The sequence below is a fragment of the Leopardus geoffroyi genome, chromosome C2, assembly GCF_018350155.1.
Source record: "Leopardus geoffroyi isolate Oge1 chromosome C2, O.geoffroyi_Oge1_pat1.0, whole genome shotgun sequence".
Classification (NCBI taxonomy): domain Eukaryota; kingdom Metazoa; phylum Chordata; class Mammalia; order Carnivora; family Felidae; genus Leopardus; species Leopardus geoffroyi.
Genome location: NC_059333.1, coordinates 129,008,395 through 129,033,095, shown reverse-complemented (window position 1 = coordinate 129,033,095; position 24,701 = coordinate 129,008,395). Strand labels below are relative to the sequence as shown.

The 24,701-nt window shown below is 48.8% G+C and overlaps 1 protein-coding gene across 1 annotated transcript in view; it reads right to left on the bottom strand.

The window, feature by feature from the left end:
* The window catches only part of SLCO2A1 (solute carrier organic anion transporter family member 2A1), an 83,260-nt gene that overhangs the window by 41,878 nt on the left and 16,681 nt on the right, over positions 1-24,701 (bottom strand). Inside the window, exon 2 of the mRNA XM_045503591.1 lies at positions 4,569-4,706. Within this exon, the coding sequence (XP_045359547.1) occupies positions 4,569-4,706 (138 nt within the window). The remainder of the gene's footprint in view (positions 1-4,568; positions 4,707-24,701) is intronic.

Here is a 24,701-nt window from a genome sequence, read left to right as displayed (position 1 = left end):
CACGTCTGCTACTGACCTGCCCCTGGCCCTCCTTGGGCCTACTTCCACTCCTGCTAGTGAGGGAGGAGGACCAAACCACCCCTTGAGTTCCTTCCAGGCTGCAAACATCAGTAACTCCACATTCTTGGTGCTCCCTGGAAGGTGTGGTCTCTGAGCCCCACCCTCAGCCAGGGAAGGGAACTGAAGGCTCAGCCTGGGGAGCAGGGTCTCAAATGATAAAAGGGGTGCTAGCAGATCTTCTGACTACAGCTCTATCCAAAGAGACGCCCTCTGCCCCAGAATGTAAGCTCACCTGGACTGGAGGAGCCTTAAATGCCAGCACTCACAGCCCTGCCCTATCCACACCACAGTCTTCTGGCTGGAAAAGCATGCACCCCTGTCTCAGGAAATAGGGGTCAGAGTCTTGCTACATGGCTCTTGCCAAACCACCAACTGGCTAATTCTCAGTTTTCTTCTTACGTGACCTCTCAGCACCATGTGATTCCAATGACCATTTCTTTCTCCCTGAAACACTTCTTTCACTGAGTTTCCAGGACACCCACCTTCTAGTTTTCTTCTCCTGGGGGCTCCCTCTCCATTTCCTTAGCTGGTTCCTCCTTGCTCCCCTGAACTCTCGACTCTGCTCTTGTCTTGGTGACCTTACCCGGTCCCACGGCTTTACATGTTCTGTGTGTGCTTCTAATTCTCGTAGGCTTAGCACACCCAAACCTCATGTCTCATCTTCCCCCATTCCCCCTCCACAGTCCTCCTCATCTCAGTCAATGGCACCTGCATCCCACCAATGCCCCAAGCAAGACACCTGAGCATCATCCCTGACTGATCTTTCACACCCATGTGCAACCATCAGCACGTCCCCCTGGCTGGACCTTCAATAGCCACCTGAAAGCTGAGTGCTTCTCTCCACCTCCCTCACTACCTCCTGGTCTAAGCCACTGCCACATCCTGCCTGAACTATTGCAGCAGCCTCCTAACTGGGCCCCAGGGGGGCCACTCTTGCCTTCCTGCAGCCTATTTTCCACCTGGCAGACAGAGTGATCCCGTTGACGTGACAGACCATGCTTCCTCTGCTCAAACTCGTAACAGTAAAAGGCAGTCTGTCCCAGAGCCTCCAGAGCCCTATGGGGCCTGCCTCCCTCTGTGTTAAGGCTCTGATGTGCTCTCCTCCAACCCCCTTCCTCCCTCGCCCCAGCTGCTCTGCCTCTAGCTGTTCTAACACATGCCCTCGTCGGGCCTTTATACTTGTTGCCCCTTCTCTTATGTGTCCACAGGGCTCCCTTGTCATCTAACCTACTTTAGACCTCTGCTCAGACGGAAATGTCTCATTAAGGTCTTCTCTGAAAAATAAGGGAGTGGCGCTGGGTGAAGGTGCTCAAAAGGTACAAACTTCTAGTTATAAAATAAGTAAGTACTGGGATGTAATGCCCACCATGGCGACTCTAGTTAATAACACTGTATCGTTTGTTTGAAAGTGGCTAAGACCGTGGATCTTAACTGTTCTCATCAGAAGAAAAACAAGCTGTAACTGTGGGAGGTGCTGGATGTTAACTAGACTTATTGTGGAGATCATTTTGCAATATACGCAAAGGTCGAATTGTTAGGCTGTATACCTGAAACTAATATTATGTTAAATGTCAATTATATCTCAATAAAAAATGAATTAAATATAACTTATATTTATGATAATTAAGTATAACTTATAATTTAAGTTATTTTAAATATATTTTATAATTTAAATTGTATTTAAATATTTTTATAAGTTATATTTAAATACATCTATTTTAAATTTATTTTAGAGAGAGCGTGTGTACGTGCATGCACACAAGTAGGGAAGGGACAGATGGAGAGAGAGAGAATCCTAAGCAGGCTTCATGCTCAGTGCAGAGCCTGATGCGGGGCTTAGTCCCACAATCCTGAGATCATGACGTGAGCCAAAATCAAGAGTCAGACACTCAACCGACTAAGCTACCCAAGTGCCTCTAAATACATTTTATAATTTAAGTTCTATTTAAATATTTTCATAATTTAAATAGAATTTATATAAAAAGTTATTTAAAATAAAACCACCACTTCCCTCCATGACTTTATCTTTCTTCATAGCACTTACTGTAATCTGATTTACCAAATTTTATTTATTTCTGTAAACAAATGTCATATTTATCATTAGAATGATATATGAGCAGAGGTTTTTATCTGTCTGTTCATTTCTGCCTCTCCATACCTAGAGCAGTGTTTGACACATAGTTACTGCTCATTAAATATTTGTTGAATAAATGAATGAATGAATGAATGAATGAATGATAGGCTTTTTCAAGAAGACACAATTGCTCAGAAGATTCCTGCTTTGTGGCCAAGAGTAAGATGGTTTATAATATATACAGAAAGGGGGTGTGAAGGTGCGCGGGGAGGCAGCCTAGCCTGATCTAGGGGGTTGCTCCGGCCCCTGGCTAGACATGGTTCTAGAAGATTCTGAAACCCATACCCAGAAGCAAAGCTTTCATTTATGCTTCTTAGATTTTTATCTCCCCATCCTTTTATTTCTCTATCATTTTTTCAAGAAATGATTGTAACTGTCAGACTAGAAAGGCTAAGCTACCTGAGGCTGACTTTAAAAGGTCTGGGTGAAGAGGGGTAGCAAAGCACCCCACAATGGGGAGGAAGGCCTGTGGTGCCTGAGCCCTGTCCATCTGGATTTGGCCCCTCCAGCACTGCCAGGGCCTGGGCTCACTTCTTGGAGAGAAGTGGGGCCTCCACAGCACTTATGGCTGATGCTGGCTTAAGACCTTAGTCCCCAAACTTCTCTTCAGCAGTGGAGTTCCTTGGAAAAGGCCATTTTTCCATAGTAAAATATAACATCATTTCATACACATGAATGAGGCGGTTCTAACTGAGGTGAGGAGGGCCCTGCCATCCACACCTCAGCCCCTCGGCAGCCCCTGAACAGCTCGTTGACATCCCGTTAGACTCCTGAAAGTTGTTACTGAGCCCTTTTGTGACACCTCCCTGCCCATCAGTGTCCCCAAACACGGGTGTCCCCAGGGCAAACTGGTGGCAGGCATTAAGGGTGGGGCCCCGAGAGCTCCCTCTGACTTTGCCCAGGCCTGGCCTGCAGCAGTGAGCAGAAGAAGCGGCTGCCTCACAGGGCAAGATGCCCATGTCTTCTCCCGTCAGCCAAGCTCCTCGTCCTGTCGCTGGCCTTTTGCACCCAGCCCTCCTCTCCCCTTCACTCACCCGCCAGCCTGGAAGGCTCTGGGACCAGGCAGCAGCCCGAAGCCTCATGCACCTGGAGGCTGGCCACACACTCCACAGTCAAGATGGCCTCACCTTCCCCTCCGCCAGGCCCGTTCTCCTCTAGCACCTCTCAGGCTTCTGGCAGCAGCCTCTCTGTAGTCTGTGGGACTTCAACCCTGCACTCCAGCAGCTGCCAAATCCTGCCTTTTCTTCATTCGCACTGTCGCTGGGGTCCTCTTCTCCCCCAGCCTCTCCAGCCTGGCTTGGTAGCACCAGCTCCCAGCCAGCTGACTTCTGGATGCACTGTCCCCCACCTCTAGTGTCTCCCAGTCACCTTTTCCAGGGGGTTCCCATTCATGAGACTGTTCATCCTGCCTGGCTCTGTTCAAGTAGCCGTGCCAGTTCCTTACCACCTACCACAAAAGCTGGAAGCCTCGAGCTTGACCATAAAGGCCTCCCCTGATTTGGTTGCCCTCTGCTCTCCTGCTCTGCTGCTAAGAGCCCTATTTCACTACTCAGTCTATTTCCAAATGCCTGCATCAGAAACAACAAGAGTGTAGAAAGCTCTTTGGCTGAGTTTCCTCTCCTACCTTCATACACTCACCCATCTACCTCCCATACACACAACGACATACACAAATACACAGACAGATACACACTGGCACAGATCTTCATAGACACAGATACACAAATAACACACACACATAGTCTCACATAGAGGCACAGATCACAGATACATATATGTAGTGACACACGCAGACACACACAAATACTGAGATACAGATGTACACACAGGAATACACAGTCACACACACACACAGGACTGTTAGGTCTAAGAAATAAACCTGCTCGGGGCGCCTGGGTGGCTCAGTCGGTTAAGCGTCTGACTTCGGTTCAGGTCATGATCTCACAGCCTGTGAGTTTGAGCCCCGCGTCGGGCTCTGTGCTGACAGCTCGGAGCCTGGAGCCTGCTTTGGATTCTGTGTCTCCCTCTCTCTCTCTGTCCCTCTCCCGCTCGTGCTCCGTCTCTCTCTCTCACTCTCTCAAGAATAAATCAACATTAAAAAAAAATTTTAATAAAAAAAAAAAAAGAAATAAACCTGCTCGCAGGGCTGCTGTGACTAGGCCCCAAGTTTAGGTGCTGCCAGAGGCTCTTAGCCCCGTGCCTGGTTCAGCGAAGCCTCGGAAAAGGTAGCTGCCTCCATGCCTGTGGCATCTAGCAGTCTCTAGGTCCCATGTGTGCATCCCCAGCTCCCCCGCCCCTCTCAGAGCCCTCAAGCAGACCCTGTGATCAGGGTGGCACACGAGTGGGGTCCGAGGGACTGGAACCTCCTGCTTACCTCATTCAAGCTGGAAATGAGCCCTGAGGAGGAACTGGAGAGCCCAAAGCGCTTCTCGATGGTGGTGAGGCTGCTCTTGAAGTAGGCGCTGTACAGGAGCTGACAGAGCTGCAGGAGGCCATGGCAGAGCACGAACACCTAGGGGAAGAGACAGTGAGCCCGGGCTAGGACCTTGGCCTTCCACCACGGGACCTCTGCGGCATGGAGCCCCAGCAGTCCGGCCTGCCTCCTCACCTGTTACTTGGGAACACTTACTTTATGGCTAGGTCCGGAGGGTGAAATTATATGGTTGCATCAGTGCTTTACCCCACGGACTCACTCAGGGCTGCTCGCCATTGCCATCATTCCTGCCATTCCTAGCCCTGTCAGCATGAAGGTCCCCGCAAAACCACAGGGCTGGAGAAGCACCCTCACTCCCGAGGGGAGGGAAAGGTGTGACTCATCAGCCCCACATCTAGAGCACTCAGCACCTTGAATTGTCCCCTAACTACACCACAGTGCCCGCCCCCCACCCCCTCCCCTGGCACTGCTCTGCCCTTCCTCCTGAGTCCTGTGAAGACTAGAAGCCAATCTCCAGCTGTCCAGGTCACTCTCAGGGACACAGAAAGCCTGAGGGCACTTTGCTTCACTCCTCTTGACCTGTTCTCCATTCCCCACTCCACCATCAATACCCATTCTCCAAGGCTGGTCTCTAATGCACCATGGTGGGTTCCCAAAACCCCTGGTTTGAATGAATGTCCCCCAGCTTGCTATCATCTCTTATCAGGGGTACCTGTGATTGTGCTTGCTCCTCCGTGGATGCATGATAAAGGTCCCAGGAAGGCCCTGGGCCACAGTCTCTTCATCCTTCCCTGCCCTATATGTCTGCCCTAAGAGTATGAGTAAATATGAATGTGAGTTTGGGGTTGATGGGACAGATACACAGCTGGGAGGGTGACAATGGTTTGTAGCACCTGGAGTTGGCTCCAGGCTGAGCTTTTGGGTTCTCAGCCAGTGGGCTGGGCCAGAGCAGGCTCAGAGCCAGGAGTCCCACATCCCTGAGCTCCCCTGCAAGGTGCCCCTTGCTGGAGATTGCACTTTTCCTCCAGGGAAGGGTGCGGTGCCCTTGTGTTTCATAGTCTGCCAAAACTCTTCCCTTAATTAAGGGCTGGCATCTTAGAAGAGCAACTGGGTCTCCTCCTTCATTTCCGTTTCCTTGCACAGCCGAGGCCACCCCCTGTGCGGGGGCCCCTCTCCAGGCTGTGGGATCAGAGCTGACATTCCCTCTCCTACCTGCCAGGGCAGAGCCCTTGTGAGGGCAGCCTGGGGCCTCCGACAGGGCCCGGCACTGGCTGTCTGCCCACACATGCATCCATGCTCACAGTCTCCAAATCCGAGGAGGCCAAGACACCCACAAAACCACACACCTTTCCAAAGTGCCACCTACTAGAGCCCGCGGCCACCTAGCTCCTCACTGGGGACAGAAGGAAGCCTGTACACCTGGAGGTGGAGGGAGCACTCCATACCTGCCTCCCTAGGGAGGCCTTGCTTAGCTTCATTTCATATATTGCGATTCTTAAGATTTTGTGATAAAGATGTTTTTGAAAACGATCTAGTCCCACTGTCTTTTATAAATGGGGAAACTGAAGTCCCGACATGGGGCTCCCAAGTGCCTTGCAGAGCATTCCGCATGCAGTCAGCACTCTGGGCTCGGGTGCCAGGCAGTGAGATACCAGAAGTGCACCAGTTCTGGCCCTGCCTCTTGGGGTCTTGATTTCCCTGTGAGGTAACTGGGCTAAATTGGTGGTTCTTAACTCAGTTCTCATCCATGATCGCTTAGTGGGGGCTGGTGGTGTCTCTGAAATATAAGGTCAGGCCCAAACTGAGGCCTGCTGAATCAAAACTGGTGGAGGTGAAGCCCGAAGTGTGTTATTTAGACAAATTCACCCAGCAGAATCCACTGGGCAATGTGTGTTATGACGCCGTGGCTCTGACCATTTGTGTGCAGAGGGTAATGTATGAAGACGAGGAAAAGAAAACAAATTGAACACAGACAGTCCCGAATGTACAGGGGTTTCTGCTGAGGATCGGCCAGATGGAAAAGCACCTTAAGATAGTGAGGGTGGCAGTAAAGGAGAGTGAGGGACTTTTCCAGGATGGACACAGCAGTGGAGCAGGCTCGAACCCCGCTTCCTGGCCCAGGACAGATCCAGGAAAGAGCCAAGTGATCTCAGATGCCTCACCAGACCTCTTCTGATGCTCTGTCTGTGGTCCCCATCTCTGGGACACAACACCCTTTCTGCACACATTCATTGGAAAATCCATTTGTGGCACCCACATCTCAGTCCCTCATTTAGAACTTTCCCCAGGGCTTGACACTCAAGTCCATCCTACTGTCTGCTGACTGTGTCCACCTGGACATTCTCAGACCCACGTCCCAAACATGACTCATTGTCCCCACAAACCTCTCCTGCTTTCCCTTCTTTCCCCAGCACCTTCACTCAGCTCCCCAAGCTAGAAACTGGGAATCCTCCTAGATGCCCGTGCTTCTCACACTCTGACATCTCAGACTCTGGCATCTAGGAGGATTGAGCAAGGATTGCCCTTGCTGAGCCCTGTGATTTCTCCTTGGCGCCTCTTATATTTGACCTGTGCTTTGTCTGCATGGCATGCCTTGCCTCAGGCCCTCCCCTTAAAATCCCCCATCCCACCACCGCAGAGACAGCTTTCTCAAACTCAGATGTGAGCAGGCTATACCCAAATGAACACCACTCACTGGCTCCCCACTTCCTACAAGACAAAAACCAATGCCTTGGTTTTTAAGATGCAATGGCATGGTATTTAAGATGCTACAGATCCCAGACTTTGCCTGCCTCTGCCTACTCTGCTGTGGCTGATTGTATTTTATGAAGATGGCTATAACAATATCTGCCATCCCATGTGACAATGACATTCCTTCACCAAGAGGTGGGGTCTTGTGTTCCCTCCCCTTCAATCTGAGCCAATCTTAGTTACTTGCTTCTAATGAAGAGAGTGAAGCAGAAGGTGATGCTATGTGATCTCTGAGGCTAAGTCCTGACACTGACAGAGAATCCTTCTGACTCTCTCCTGGGACCCTAAGAAGCCAGACATCCCATTGTAAGGAAGCCCAGTCTTCCCTGCTCATGGAGAGGTCACGCGTCGTTGTCTCAGCCAACCCCAGCTCAAGTTCCAGCATCAACTGCCAGACATGTCACTGAAAGAGCCCCTGGAGGGTTCCAGCCCCAGCCTTGATGCCAAGTGGAGCAGAAATGAGCGATCCCACCAAGCCTTATACAGATGGCAGATTTGTGAGCAAATGAATGCTGTCATTCTTTGAAGCACTAAGTTTTGCATTGTTTTGTAATGCAGCACTAGATTGCTACAACCCCCATGGCCATACACTTTGCCCTTCAAACTCCATCAAGGTCATACTACTTCAGTTCTCCACAGCACACATTCATTGTCTGTGTCTCTGCTCACAATCTGCGCTGAATTATCTTCCCCTTCTTGATCTGGATAACTAACTCTTCTTGGCTCTTCTTGCCCAGCATGTGGCTCAGTTATGTGTCTAGTTCAAGGTTGCTTCTAAAAATCCCAACATACTATTGCTGCAGAGGCCTCTTGGAGGCTTGGCACATGGTTGGCCTTAAGGGCAGCAGCATCTAGCAGAGGAGTGAGGGCTGTCATAACAGCCTGGGAGAAAGTATGAGATCAGGACGAAAGGTCGGGCAGCGGAGATCCAGGGAGGCACCCACAAAGGTTGAATTCACAAGGCTGCCAGTGATTTGAGTTGGAAGAAAAGGGGCAGTTTCCAGCCTCAGGGCCAGGAAGGGGGCAAGGCTGTGTGTGCAAGGCAAGATGGGGCCCCAGGCAGGGGAGTGTATATGGAGTGAGAGGACAGTGAGTTCAGTTTTGGAATATCCAAGTTTCTGAGCATAAAGCTCAGAAAAGACCAGTCTCCCTCTAACCAAATTAGTAATGAATTAATAGGAATGACTAACCTCTACCAAATTCCCCAGCAGTCTCATGAGAGGAAGGTGAGGACAGTGGGAGAAAAAAAAAATCTGTCTCCAATCTTTCCTGAAAGATCTGCCTTTGCTCTCTCCAGGAAACACAGAAATTCCCCGTTTCCCCCCCCCCCCCCCCAGATACTAGGTGGGAGCCTCTGCCTAGAGCCAGCTGGCACCTTTCCACATCCTACACCCCCTCACAGAGCCAACCTCATCACCAGCTTTCAGCCAACTTTCACCATACTTCTCCAACCGAACCCTCTCTCTCCCTATCATCTTCAATCCCCTCACTATATTGTTTTTTCTTTCTCATGGCACTTCTTGCTTCCTAAATTATATCATTGCCACTTATTGGCATCTTGCCCCACCAGACAGAGACTGCACAGAGGAAAGATGATGAATGGTTTTTAAGGTGCCACTTCCCCATTGCCTGGAACAATGCCCGGTCCATATCAGAGCTCAATTGTTGTTGAGTGAATAGATGTGTCTTTATCTTTATTTTTTTAATTTTGTTTATTTATTTTGAGAGAAAGAGAGAGAAATGCGTGAGCAAGGGAGGGGCAGAGAGAGACAGAGAGAGGGAGATAGAGAATCCCAAGCAGGTTCCTCACCGTCAACTCTGCCTGATGAGGGGAATCACACTTGATTCCATGAACAGTGAGATCATGACCTGAGCCAAAATCAAGAGTCAGACGCTTAACCAACTGAGCCACCCAGGAGCCCCTGAATGTTTCTTTAAATACTCTAACTCATGGGGTGCTTGGGTGGCTCAGTTGGTTAAGCGTCTGACTCTTGATTTTGGCTCAGGTCATGATCTCATTGTTTGTGAGTTTGAGCCTCACATCAGGCTCCTCACTGATAGTGAGGAGCCTGCTTGGGGTTCTCTCTCTCTCTCTCTCTCTCTCTCTCTCTCTCCCCCTCCCTCCCTTCCCCCCCCCTCAAAAATAAGTAAACAGATAAAATAAATAAATACTCTAACTCATGAGTCCTTGCTCAAGAAATTCGTCCATCAGAGCCACTGAGGAAGCTGCAGGTTCATTCCAGTGATCTGTCCTCAGTCATTTATGAATGCCCCCTCAGTGCTGCCTTTGATCAGTCTATAAGCCACATAGGTCTCAAGGCACAAAATCACATTTATCCACTCTGCTGCCCCACTCATTTTCTTGGCTCAATACTAAGTCACTGTTGGATTTTTCTAAACCCAAACTAAAAAGTTCAACATTCGCATTTATGTCTGAAGGGGCTTTCTGGGGTAGTAGAAATATTTTATATTTTGATTGTGGCAGTATTTACACAGGTGTATACATTTGGCAAAACTCATCAATCATTTAAAATCTGTGCACTTTTGTATATAAAGTAGAGTTCAATAAAGTTGATTTAAGGAAAAACTGATTTTAAAAGGACTTGCAACCATGAAGGTATTCAAGATAATGTTCTGAGGCTTTGAAGGGAGTTCCACAGTTTGGTTTTGTTTTTTAATATGAGCATTGGTAATGTCATTGGAATACATTTATTTATTCAAAGAGCCCACTTTGAAAGGGTCAGAACCCACGTAAATGGCTATGTTTGTGTGGTGTGCCAATATAAGCAGCTAGGTTTCCGTGTGTGTGTAAAACTGTACATGTCTTTTGGAACATCTTGTAGAAGGAAGCTCGAGGAGAAGGCTAACACAGGGGAATATTTCTGCAAGGCGTGGTAGAAGGGAAGCTCTTAGACCCAAATGCTCATGCCCGCAACCCCATTCCTTCTCTCAACCCTAACAAACATGATGAGGAGGCTTGGAGAGGAGGTAAGCAGGGAAACTGGGGTGGTCATGAAGATCTTTCTTCTAAAGAAGAGAAATCTTTTTGCTACATGTACCAATGAGCTCCAAAAGGCTGACAAGATGGCTGAGATGCCAAGTGAGGGTTCAGAGTGAGGCCCTGGGCCCCAGCGAAGCTTCAAGATGTAAGTAATACCACCATAGAGGGTAAGCCATAAGGACAAGGAGGGAAACCTTCGCAGCTCAAGATAAATGAGAAAGGGTCAAAGTGCAGCTAATACACAGTGTCCTTTACATGTCCATCACCCTCTTTTCCAAACTAAGCATTATGACTATGATCTGAGGCATCCACTCACGATTATAGGGACACTGGGCAGAGGTTCTGAAATGTGATGCCTATGAGGTTGCTACCTGTTTAATCATGGACTCTGCTGTCCACCAATTCTGATTTTGTACACACACATCCTAGGGAAGGCAAAACTCTAAAAAATTCACTTGATACATGATGTCCACTAGGATGTGACATCTCTGAGATAATTTAATCTACCAAGAGAGGCTAGGAGTAGGAAGAAAACCATTCAGGAGCAGGAGGTGGGGCTGGACTGAGACCTAGGCTGTGACCTCCCAGTTTGAACAACTACTTCCCTCCATAAATGGCAGCTGCCAGGAATCTAAATGGAACTATTTTTTGGAAGAAGGGAAGGGAGGAAAGGAGGGAAGGAAGGAGTGAGGGAGGAAGGGGGAGGGAGGGAAGGAGAGAGAAGAAAGAGAAAAGAAGAGCACAGTGAGACCTTATTCTCACCCTCCCCAGCAATTCAGGGAGAGTTCAGGGGTGTGCTGAGGGCAGTTCTCTGAGTGAGGGCGGAGACCCCAAGGCACTGCTTGCTTTCATTCTTCCAACCTCTGGAGTCAAAATCTGGCTCTAGAGACCATTCTGCCGCTCCTGTCCCCCCTGGCTGGAGCTGACCACACCCCAGACAGGCTCACACGTCTCTCAGGAAGCATCAGAGCTGCAGAGCCACACTGAAGACCCTCCTGGGTTTGAGCAACAGCTGGCATTCGGAACCCCCTTTCCACAGTCAACTGGAATCTCTCGTATGTAATCAGAAATCCATTTACACTTCTTTTCTCTTTTTCATTCTCTCCCTTCATTTTGTATCAACCTAAGACGTGCATATGTTTTTAAAAATCAGGTAACACGGAAGGGCTTAGACTGCCAAGGCCCCGCCCTGCCCTCAGCTCAAGCCCAGCACCAGTGCAGCAGGAGGTCAGGGACAACCACCTTTGGTCTGAGCTGTTCGGTGGATTACATCCACACATATCAAAATAACATGCTTGTTCTGCAGTCTCCTGATTTATCACTTTGGACTGCATGCCATTAGAGGAGAGGATTTAGCTCGTGTATTCCTACATTTCCCACCCCTCTCCCAGTTCCTTCCAACTTGCAATAGTTCTACCATATTGGATCTACCAAGTGACCCAACACTGGATCACTTTGCTCTGCGGCAAGCAGGCGGGGAGCCAGAAGGCGCAAAGCTTCCCTTAGTGTGCATGTGTGCCAGCTGATGGTTCCTCAGCTGAAGGTTGCCTGTGTTTCCCAAGGGTAAACGGATGCTCTATATGAACCCCTTGGGGTTCGGCCCCACTTCCCATCTCTATCTCTGCCAGCCCTCCACATTCTACATTGGTTGCTCTCTAGGGCTGTGCCCAGTGCAAGGGTTCCACACGCTGCAGGCCCCATGTGTGCACCTGACAGTGGGCCTTCCTCGGCCCATCGACGTTCTCAGCTGCCTCCGTCTTACTGAGATTATTGCAACTGTTCACCTACTCATAATCTCTCCTTTCTCTTTTCTGTTACTGGCTTTCGCCATTCTTTTATTCATCACTCTCATTATACTGAGGGTGATGGAGATGAGGGGAGACAAATATGTGCCTGGTCTGCCATCTTGAATCATAAACGCAACGTCTTTCCTGATGCTAGGTCTAGCAAACAAATTGATAATTCTGTGCCCACTTTTACAACGGAGAAAAAAAAGCAGTATACACCTGTCTGTGGACTAAGTAGACAAACCAAAACGTGTATCCAGGTCTTTCTCTACAACTCTCCCCCACGACCTCCCTACTACATTCATGCATTCTGATACCTCATTTCTTTGATCAGAATCTTCCACAAAGTGCTATTTCCAGTGGTATCTCCAAAAGAAGGCACATGGTGGGAAGGTGGTGCTGGCTCTAGGTGTCTGCCCATCTCCACATGTATTTGCGTCTTTCAGTGTCTCTACCCTCATAGCCCAATCTCAGTCCTGGCTGGCAGTTCACCACATGGGTAAGACCTTGGAGGTGAGGCCCTGGGCTCAAGATGCCCTAGTGCAACGGGGACGAAGAAGAGAACTCAGAAAGGGTGATGCTCGCCGTTTCCCAGTGACCTGACAGACCAAGGCATCTGAAAGGGGAGGAGGCTCTGTGTTAGCTCCTCTGAGGCCCACTTGAAAGGCCCCTCAGACAGAGTTGGATGGGAAACAGGGATCCCTTTCCCCTGTCCTGACACAAGAAAAAGAAGGAAGAAAGCAAGGACTCAGAGGTGAAAGGCCTCCTTCATCAGTCGGCTGGCTTACCCCTCCTGTACCTTCTGCAGGGTGTGGCTTTGGATCCCAACCATGGCCCAGTGGCCCCAAAGGGGAACGTCTCTTTCAAGAAATGATTCAGGAAATCAAATATTTTCCCATGCAGGAAGAATGCCTGAACAAGATAAAGTTCAGAGATTCAAAATAGCCAGCCTAGGGTCAAAGTTGGTGGTATTCATAGGGGCAATAATAAAAGGTATCTTTAGTATTATTATAAACTAGAAAAAGCCTTTGATATGACAGGGCCCTGGGAGACCTTTGGAAGTATAAAAATCAGGATAATCTAAGAAGAAAAACATGATTTCCACCACAGCCTCCTTGTTCCTTAAGAAGGAAGTAGCCAGACTGGAGAGTTGTAACTGGGACCCCGCCTGGGAGGGGAAGTGGTCAAGCCAGGCCCCTGTCTGTTCTCTCCAGCGCCCCCTTGCCAGCCTCTACTGTCCACAGAATGGCCTTACTATATGGCAGGGTTCTCCTAATATGACAGACAAAGGCCACTCTCTGAGGTCTGTGAGAGCTGCTTCAGGGAGGAGGGAGGCTCAGTGGAGGCCAGGAGGCCACTGGAAACCACAGCAGGCACAGAGGGACATCATGCACAGGTGGATGCTCTCCCGCTTTCACACTGCCTGGGGGGTCCTGTTTGGAGTCAGGTCTCTGACGCTCTGAATTAGAAAAAAGATCTTTTGGCCATTGTTTAGTCTAGTCTACTCAGCTTAGATAAAAATCTCACCTGAAAACTCTCGCCTGTAAGATGAAACTAGAATGGACCTTGAAGGTCCCAATCTGCATAATTCTGTAGTTTTTGTTGTCATTTTGTGTGTTTTGTGTTTAATGTTATTATGAGCCAGAACAGGCCCTTGATAAGCCCGGGCCCTGGGGGCCTTGCAAGTACAAAGATCAGAACCATCTGTAAAGAGATATGGGGATTGCCATTCAGTCCTTGTCGGAGGGGACACCGGGCACAGGAAAGGGAGCTACATGAGCTTTCTAGCTGCTAACACTAGTGATTCTCAAACACTTTTGGTTGTGGTTGTCTTAGGTTTTATCCTGCTGGTGCCTGTCTGGCACCTGGCCCCAGGGAGGGAGAAGGCAGATGGCTAGATTGATCTGGTAGCATTTGAGAGGGAAAATAAAATGGAGGACAGAGGGTGAGAGACTGCCTGATATAATAGGGACCTGCAGTTCTGGGCTTTAGAAATCAAATTTCTGGAAGAGATGAGACATGAGCACATGAGACTAAATGAATTTATCAGATTAGCTAGAAGTATGGTGCTCAAGTGTCCCCAGAAAAACAAACACTTTGAAACAAACATATCATTGACATTTATGTAAATATGTGTCCAAATTCTTCCTCAGAAATTCCCAAAGTTATTATTATTTTTTTAATTCAGAAAAGCTTCCCTTCATGGAGTACAAGTGCCATTTGTCTTTCTTGGAAGTTGGCACAAAAGTAATTTGTTAGATTGAAATAAGGCGTTATTAGGGAAACTTCTTTGAATCCATTTATGGCAGGAAAAGAACATCCAGACTGTATTAATATGGAGACTTTATCTATTTTATATCCTTGCTATTCTTTGCAGTAACAAGATAGGATGTTAATATTTTCCCTTGCTTCTCTGAAGGGTTTGAAGATTAAGCCCGCAAGGAAGGGAAAGCTAGTTTTTCACAGAGAAAGTGGGGATGGGGGATGTGGAGTGAGAAGAGCCTGGAACCCTGAGAGCTGATCCCCAGGAAGCTGGCCAGAAGGGAGGCTGGCTCGTGGCCATGGGGGAGCACTGAGGGGCTGTCTGCTTTCTTCACATCATCTTGTTTGCTTACTTTTTTCTCTTTCCCTTTCATCAGTCTTGGTCACCCTGTATCTTCTGCATCTGGCTGACCATCTGGCACATAATAAATGTCCAATAAATATTTGCTCCGTTAAGTTAGTCCTCGTACTGCCCTGAGAGGTAGGTAGGATTCCTTTTGTTTATGGATGAGGAAATGGAGGTTCAGGGAAGCTTACACAATTGTCTCATGTCACATAGCTGGTAAATGGTAGACAGCCAGCTGACGCCAAATCAGGCCATCACCCTGCCCCACCGAGCTACCCGATCTTATGAGACTTTGGTGGAAGGAAGCATCCCTGAAGTTGTTTTCAGCAAGATTTCTGGTTATCTAATTGCCAATCCAGTGGCCTCCAACGGTGGCTCTAAGTTTTGTTAGCATTTGACACACTTGGTTTCCCTCACCTTTGTGATATTACTTGTCATCCCTCTTGCTCTGTCTGTCCCTTCTTAGAAATCCTTGGGGGAGCCCTTTTCTGGCTCCCCACCTGAAAAGGGTGGTATCTGTGCTCTGTCCTCAGCCTTTTTGCCCATCTCTCTACACACGTTGGCCCTGGGAACCTCGCCCACCAGCCCCCACAGGGCCACCCTGGCGGGATGCTGAAGTCCTGCCATCGCTGGAGGGCAGACCCATCCTCCTCTAGCCCAGGTCCTGCAATGAACTGCATTCCACACATTTCAGCTTTGACTCTCCCCCAGTATCTGAAATCCACGCCCCAAACCATGATCTTACCTTGGATCTCCTCTTCTCAATGTCAGTTCTCACCCCGGGACTTCAACCTCCAAACCAAGACTCAAATCCAGCTCATGGTCTCCAGCTCCACTGCCGCCCTCCACTCCAGCCACTGTCAGATCTCGCCTGGCTGCAATCAGGTTCCTACCCTTTTCTTAAGCTCACGCCTTCCTCCCTCCAATCTGTTCCTTAGCCAGGAGTCATATTTTTTTTTAAGTTTATTTGTTTATTTTTGAGAGAGAGAGAGCATGAGCAGGGAAGGACAGAGAGAGAGGGAGGGAGAGAATCCTAAGCAGGGTTTAATCTCATGAACTGTGAGAGCATGACCTGAGCCAAGATCAAGAGTCAGACGCTTAACCACTGGAGCCACGAGGCACCCCTCCTTCCCCCAAGGAGTCATCTTTTAAGAGCTTTGAGTATAACATTCACACACAAAAGGCCTAAGTCATAGAGTACAACTTGGTAAAATCTCACAAACTGAGGACACTTAAAGGACCAGTGTACAGATTGAAAAACAGAACATGTCCTGCTTCCCAAAAGCCCAAGTACCCCTCTCACCACTCTCCACCTCCAGCAGAATGATTCTCCTGACTTCTAGCCACATGGGTTAGTGGCTTCTAGCCAATGGGCTAGTCTGCGTGTTTTGTTTGTACTTTACCGAAATACAATCACATACTATGTCAGCATGATGTTCTGAAAATGAATATCAGAGCCTGTTGTGACCCTCCAATAGATTCCCTCCATCTCAAAGTGAAAACAAGCAAAGTGTCCCAGCCTAGAGGCACCTCCCTCCCCCATCTAGCCCCTGTCTACCTTCTGCTCTCGCTGCACTACCCACCACCTGGGCCTTTTCTCCTATGTTCAGCCTGTTGTAGAAAGTGAAAACTGAGTGGAAAATTCACGGCCCCTGTGAGATGAGGTGTTGCCTCAGAGCCATTCACTTTACCTGGGGGCTCTTTACTCCTGTCCCCTCACCTGGTTAGCTTCTACTCACCTGTCTTTCTGGTGGCAAAGAGTGGCCCTCCTGTTACACACTCTCTGTTCCTATGGGGCACTGAGCCCAGACTGCAATTACAACCACCATGAGTGTTTTGGGCCCTGCGGCAATCCTGGAACCTAGCATGTACCTGTCACCTGCCAGCAGGGCAGAGGAGGAGAATGACCACAGAGCGCGGCTGCTACTTTATGAGGAAGAGGCGATGGCTCCACAAATGCTTGATAATGAATAAATCAAAGGGAAGGAATACATTTTAGTGAATTGCACCACTGGTAACCTCGGCACCCAAAAACCCTAAGTAAGTGGATGTGCAATTATCAAAAGTGATTGAAAATTCCTTGTACAAATAGGTAGGCTTTTTTCCTTCTATTGTACTCATTTATCTTCCAAAAAAGTTCTGGAGGCTGGTAAGTTACTTAGCAAGCCCTTATAAATTCTTTCACTTTCCTCTGAATTAGTGCTGGACTAGCTCCAAATCAGAGCTCCCAAGCATCTCCTCTTGGAGAAATGAAAGCCTAGACCCATCTTTGACTCTTGGCCTTTCCGGGTCTTTTAGCAGACAAGAGACTGGAGACTTGCCCTGAGCGGTGAGGAGGGAGTGGTGAGTGAGTGTCTGGGTGTGGCCGGGGGCCACCAGGTGAAGAGCCTGAGAAGGTTTCGTGGGTCTCCTGGCAGAATAAGGAAAGAGCCCTTGCCCAGGAAACCCCCACAGTGGGCAGCCTGTGCCCACCCACCGATGCTGGGCCTCAGCAGCATCAGCTCTGGGAAGACCAGTCCATAGCCTCCCTCAGAGTTCTGGATAAATCACAGCACGCTCAGCCCATCAAAGCCACAGGAGAGGCCTGAGAACAAAGTGTCAAGAACCTGCAAAAGAGTCAAACACAGCAGGTGTTTGAGAGGAGGGTGAGCCGTTGCCCACTCTGAGAGGCCCAGGCACTGACATGTGTGTGGCCGCCCATTGGCCCAGGCCCAGCCACTGTGCTGGGCACCGCTCCCTGTCAGCACTCTCCCTCCTGCTGCCCTGGTGTCAGAGTGCCTCCCGAGGCTATAGCACAGGCACACACGCACACATGCACACGTGCACACACATGCATCAGACAGGTGTGCTCAGCTCGCCACTCCCACCACGTGCACCCACACAGGTGGGGACTCCCCTGCAACAGGTCTGTCACTGGCAGAGACATGCTTTCCTGCTTGGGAACATTGTCACACCCCATCCTTATCACCCTGGCATTCCCCTGCATGCCGAGGGACCCAGGATTCACGGGCTGATCTCACAGATACCCACACTTTTCCAAAATCTCATTACTCCATGAAAGCTATGCAGCCCCCTAATAACTTGGCCCCAGGTGGAGCAGACCCTTGGCATCCAGGATAAGACATTCAGGAGGCACAAAAAAGAAAACCCAACCTGCAACAGAGGGAATTGACTGCTCCTACATAGGAAAATCACCACACTTCTTTGGTTATTCCTTCCCTCTGTTCTTCTGGTGGCAGTTGGAAGGATGTCAGAAGGAAAGGGTTCTTTGTCTCACACTCAATTGTCTCTATCCCATCATAACCTCAAGGGAATAAAATGTCTTCCCTAAGTGCTAAGCAATGATCATGATTCCAGATTCTGCCACTTGACCTCCTATAGATCACAGCAATGGCGTGTAACCCGGTAATCTCAGTTTCCCCACTGGCCCATGACAAAATATCAAAGATATGGACCCAAAGGACTATACCACCTACAGTGGTGGTCCCCCAACACTCTTTGTTATGATCTTCATGACTGATCTCATGTCTCTCTACACCAAACTCTCTTAGCCCCTGGAACTCACAGAAAACTGCTAAGGACATTCTCTACTGCCTATGCTGCCCCCAGCTTCCTTGCTGGGTATGATGGGTTTAACTGTGTCCTTGGATTGTGTTAGGGTCAAAGCCCTAACTCCTGGTACCCAGGAATGTGACATTATTTGGACATAGGCTCTCTGCAGATGTAATCAAGTTAAGGTGAGGTCATACTAGAATAATATGGGCCCCAACCCAATGACTGGCATCCTTATGAGAAGAAGAAACTGGGATCCAGAGATACACAGGGCAATGGAGGGAGAGAATGGATTGATGTGTCTATAAGCCAAGGAATACCAAGGGCTTTTGCCAATCATTAGAAGTGCAGGGGACATGCCTTGGTCTTCATCCTCTTGGTTCAGTGACAGAATCCTGTCCCTCTGGCTCAGGGGTCCTCGGCTGACCCTCACAGAAACCTGTGTCACTTTCTCTGGGCCACCACATTACCTCCTCCAGCTCTCAGGAGAGTGCTCTCACCTGCTTTCCAGCTGCTTGAGGAAGTAGGTTGCTTTATTTTTTGAGAGAGAGAGAAAGAGAACACAAAAGAGAAAGCAGGGGAGGGGCAGAGACAGAGAGAGAGAGAGAATTCCAAGAAGACTCCATGCTGTCAGCACAGAGCCTGACTGGGGGCTTGATCCCATGAACCGTGAGATCATGACCTGAGCCAAAATCAAGAGTCAGATGCTTAACTAACTGAACCACGCAGGCACCTCGCTTTATTTTTCTAGTTGTTAAGTCCCTCCAAACTCACCCCAGCTATTTCCTTAATTCCTCTATTACTCACTTATTGTCCACTGTGGACAAACACTGACAGCCAGGACCTTCTGTGCTGGGCACCCATTTCCTGCCTCACCCCTGTTCCCATCCTTGATGTGCTTGCCCAATTTAGGCTCTGCTCCCGCAACCCTGGGTGTCTTCTTACTCGTTCTCAGGTTCCTCTGCCTTCTATTCACTACTGGATGGTGCTGACTGCTCATGTTTCATGAGAATTTTCCCCAAACACACAGACCTCTTTTCCATGTGAGCCAATAGTTACAGGAAACCCATGTAAAATGTGATGGGGCAGGGGACACCTTCTCTCCTCCAACTGAAACGGTTTACCTCGTACCTTTCAAAGCTGCCGTGTAGAAAGACTTGTCTCCTTGGTCGATGGTAAGTTCTCACAAGCATCAGAGAATCGTATGCAGACATTTTGCCAAAGAATATCTACTCACCATTTTTTCTAGATCTTATAAAGGACATAGCTCCAGGTTGACTTGCTTTTCCAGACTTTTCCTTTTCCAGACTCCCTCTAAACCATGCCTGCCAGCAGGCACACCTGTAAGAGGCCTCCTTCCTCTCTGTGGCTGGCTCTGGGAGGTGGTGCAAGCCCCATCACACTGCACTTGTGTCTATTCCTTAAACACATCTCTCTTCATCTGGGTAATGCCCCCTGCACGTGCTGCTCTCGGCCTAGAACACTCTCCTGTGTCCTCCCTGCCCAGACCTCCTTGTCGGCCTGTGATTTCCTTACCAAGCTCTGTTTGAACATCACTTTAATGCCATCACAGCTGTGATTCCAGGGCAATCATGATTATTCAGGGTTGGGGGGGCAGGTCCACTCTTAAAATCCTCACTTAGTTCAAAACACACACAAGTCAAGACTTACCCTTCACTGGATGTGGTATCTCCCTAAGACGACTGAAACCGCACCTCCTCTGCCAAAGGTGCAGATATAGTTTACAATTCTTTGGCTTGCCAGTGCTGATAGATTTTACTAGGGGCTGTGTGTGTGTATGTTGGGGAGGGGGGGTACATTATTGCTAATTTTGCCCAGAAGGAACATTAAAAATAATGTAGTAAGCAGATATTTATTGAACAGCACCATGAGCCAAGCATATTCCAGAAGAGACCAAGGGTCAAGTAGGGCCAGACCCTTCTGGGGCAGTGTATTAGTAAGATGAAACATATGTACACAATAGTGGTAGTAACTACTCTCAAGGCAATATGGCAGACACTAGAGGAATGATACAAGTAATGGTGCCAGAGGCACTCAGAATATGAGAAGGTGAGGGAGAGGTCCCTGGAGAAAATGAGGTCAGAGCTGGGTTTTTGAGGATGAGGAGAATGTCAGAAAGTGGAGGGGAACAAAGGGGTCATCCTAGCCCAGGAGGCAAGATGAGGAATGGAAAAACACAAGCACGACAGGATTGGGGTCAGGGAATGATCTGGTTAGTCTGAGAAAGTTCTGGCTAGGTGAGAGGGGAAAACCTAGTCAGGAAAGAGGATTGGTGCCCAAGGAAAGCCACAGAATCTTATCTCTCTTTGGCCATCACTGAAGACTTCTGGGAAGACATAATGCACGTCAAACATTTTTAGAAAGGTTAAACTGTAACAGGATGAGGGATAGAGGAGAGAATAGGACAACTGGAGGCAGGTAGGCCAATGCAAGGTTTTGGAACAGGTAGAGGAAGCCTCCAGTCAGAAGAGGCAGTGGACCAGGGGACATCAGCAGGAGAAAAGCTCCAGGGAAGGCAATGACTTGATGACTAAGGGAAAATGGGAGGTAGTGAGTGAGGATCTGAAGACCAAGGAAATGGAAAGAGGGAACTCAAAAGACAGTGGGAACATGGTGAGTGGTGAGAGGCACATATAGACTAATGGGGCTGGGGCAGACCCAAGCGGACATCCAGGGGAGCCATCCCTGGGTTTCAGGCTGGCTGGCCAGCAGGTGCCTCTACAGATAGTGAGCCTTACTTCTGACAGCTATTCAACCTCATACCCAGGAAGAGAGGATAAGTTCTTTTGGACCACATGGAATATAAGGATCAATCTCCAGAATAAAATGGTGACTCAATAGCTATATGTGGGGTTTTGAAATAAATCCCCTTTGGGCTTTATGCAATGTTGACATTCTTTGGGTGTCAACATTGCAAGAATGCTGCTATGGGAAGATGTCTTATCCCATTATCTCTGTTACCTTTTGTTCCCTCTCCCTGAGGCCAAAGAACCCTATGTTTTGTTAGACTCTACACAGCTGCAAGTTACCATCTGTGAGATGCCTGGAAATGGAGCCCTGGGGCATACCTCCTAACAGAACTTCACTTGCTAAATTTGCAGAAGAATCAGGTCATTATCTGACGGATCTGAGTTCAAGCCTTGCTTCGGGTGAGCACAGGCCCCACTTCAGGCTCTGCGCTGACTGTGCAAAGCCTGCGTGGGATTCTCTCTCCCTCTTTCTGCCCTTCATGGGATTCTCTCTCTCTCTCCCTCTCTCTCTGCCCCTTGCTCACTCCCACCATCTCTCTCAAAAAAAAAAAAAAAAATGAATCAGGAGGATACACAGGCCTTTAACAAGGCTCTCTGGGACAGAAGAACTCTGGCTTTTAAAGGTGAAGGATCTGGAGGTTGACAGAAATAGGTTGGTTGCTAGCAACATACATGATTTGGTCCAAGTTGAGTCTTTCGTCTAGCCTCCAGATGGGTAGAAGTCTGCATCAGGATGTAGGTGGTCTTCTGTCGGCATCCCTGGCCAGCTATTCCAGCTCTATTCTCTCCATTGCTTCAGCTTCTTTCTGGACTCTTGCAGACAGAGGGCCACTCCTTCTGTGACCTTGCCTCTTTGACTTTCCTATGTGTCTCTCAAGGTGTCCCTCTCCCCACCTCCCCTCTGTTTGCCTTTCTCCCAGTTCCAGTCCTCAGCTCAGCCAGGAGGGCAAGGAGGGAGAAACACCAGTGAGCCTGCATAGGGAAAGGTAGAAAAGCTGGGTGGGAACCAGTCTTCAGGCAGAAAGGAGAGAGAGAGAGAGAGAGAGAGGCAGGCAACACTGCAGAAAATGTCCAAAGCCTCTCTTGGAAAATTTCCTCAGGTCCTAGGCTGGTATTCGAGAAGAAAGGAAACTGTTATACTAGAGGTCAAGGCAGGAAGTCAAGCAAGGCATGCTAGTCTCTTTCCCACCGGAAAACCATGTTTAGATAAGAGCCACCAGAACATCCTTCCCTGCTACCCACACCCTCTGGCACCCCCTCCCACACCACTGCCCAGGACCCCAGGGAGTGACAAGGGGACAGGGCCACAGTGATCTCCATCACTGTGGGGAGGCCTCCCTCAGGGTGCCAAGGTCTTCTGTGCACTGTGACATGTCCAGTCCAAACACAGGAAATGAGGGAAGGAGTAGGAGCAAGGGGAAAGGTGAGCACATTTCTCAAATTCTCTGTTTACCTACAGGATTTAATTTTAAGCTATAAATATCATTAATTCGAACACCCCTGACCTCAGCCCCTGAGAACATTTGCCGTTTCCAAACTACCTGGGGGTAAAAAAAGAGATTGCAACGTCACTCAGCCTGGTACAGCAAGTCTGTGGGCCCAAGGCACCTCCGGAGATTCTCTGAATTCCAACGTGTGGCTGGTCATGCTCCTCCAGGCTGAGCACACTGCCCTCTGCACCCTCCCCATCCTCCCTTCTCCGTGGCCCAGAGGCAGGTGTCAGGGCCTGAGCTGCACAGCCCTTGGCTTTGCCTCAGGCTACATGTAGCAAGAAGGTCCCCCAAGTTCCTCCCATCAGTTGTGGCTCCACTTGAGAGACCCACGTTTCCTGGGAATCATTTCAGTTTACTGGGATCACTTCCCATACGTCACTTTAGTGACTATCTTGGAGACAAGGATATCACAGACAGTCCAGTGACCTCTGATGTGAATCAGTGCTCCGATCTGTGCCTTGCCTCAGAATAGAGGTTCTGGAATTTCAGGGTGCATGAGAATTAGATAGAGGGCTTGTTGAAACAGCTGGCTGGGCCTCACCTCCAGTTTTAGATTCAGAAGCTCTGGGATAGGGCCCAGGAGTCTGCATTTATCACAAGCTCCCAGGTAATGTTGATGCTGCTAGTACAGGAACCACACTTAGGGAACTACCACCTGAGACTCACGTAGGTCCTCTTGAGCTTTAACCTAAATCTTTCCTTCCAGATATCTCTTTCCTGGAGACAAGGTCCAACCTCTGTATGCAAATCCATTACCAAAAAAAAAGGGGGGGGGGGGTAAAATCGAGAAATCTCATGATTTCTCAGCATTCCCCTTGTGCATCTGCCCATCTGACATGAGGTGTCCTCACATGGTGTGGCTCTGGCTGTACTGTTGGTAGAGGCCGGCACACCAGCCCTGACTGTGTACTTTTGTCCACCTCCCCATTCCTTTGACTCCCCCATGCCACCTCACTAGAGTTGTCAGAGGCAAGTGCAAGGGAATGTGTTTTCATCATCCATACCTGGTGTGTTTTGGCTGAGATTGCTACCTGTAGGTTTCAAGACTCATGAATGAAATCATCAATAAGCATCTTTAGATGGGAAAAGATTAGCTAAGCAAATACTTGACGCCTACCAGCTGCAGCCCTAGGAGCAGCAGACATGAGCTCACCCACCTTTCCAACACGGCTATCTACTCATGTCTGCAGCCCAGGGGCCTGTGACCTCAACAGAACAAATACTGATAAGCAACATAAGGAAGGAGTATCAAGGCACTGGTGACATGCTGGGATCTGATCAGCGTAGAGAAGGGAAGCAGACTCCAGTTATGGGAAGTGGATGGAAACGGATGGAATGCCTCACTCTAGGCCTCCTTGCAGCAACTCACCCCAAAGTACGCCTTCCTCCCCTCAGTGATCTCGGCAAAGCCCCTCTGGCTCCTGTGGCACTCCTTTTGGGGTTGTCTATTGCCTGGGAGTTCTCACATTTCTTGGAGCCCTCTGCCTGCTGTTGCCACATTCTGTCATGTACATGTCCTGAATGTCACTGCCCTTTGCCCCTGTGACATTGTTTCTGATGTGTCAGTCTGGCTAGGCTTCAGTCCCCAGTTATTCAATCAACCATTAAGGTAGGTGTTGCTGTGGAGGAAATTTGCAGATGTCATTACAATATATAGCGAGATGACTTTAAGTAAGGAAGATTATCCTAGATAGTCTGGGTGGACCTGATTCAATTAATCAGAGGGTCTTAAAAGCAGGTGTGAGAGAACAAAGCTAGAGAGAGGGAGGGAGGGAAGGAAAGAAAGAGGAAGAGACAGAATGAAAAAGATAGATGCCCCTGAACAGGAGCTTTGGCCCAATGCCTGTGATCATCTTTTCCTGAATGCCTGCCCTATGAATTTTGGAGTTGCTTATCCAGCCCCCACAGTTGTATAAGCAAATTCCTTGAAATACAAATACATATACATACATATATGTGTATCTTCTATTGGTTCTGGTTTGATTGAACCCTGAAATAGACAAAACAATGACCTCCCCAGTGTCTGAGCACCCTAATACTCAGAACCTGTGAACACATGTTGCCTTACATGGCAAAAAGGACTTAAGTAGATGTGATTAATTGTTTTAGA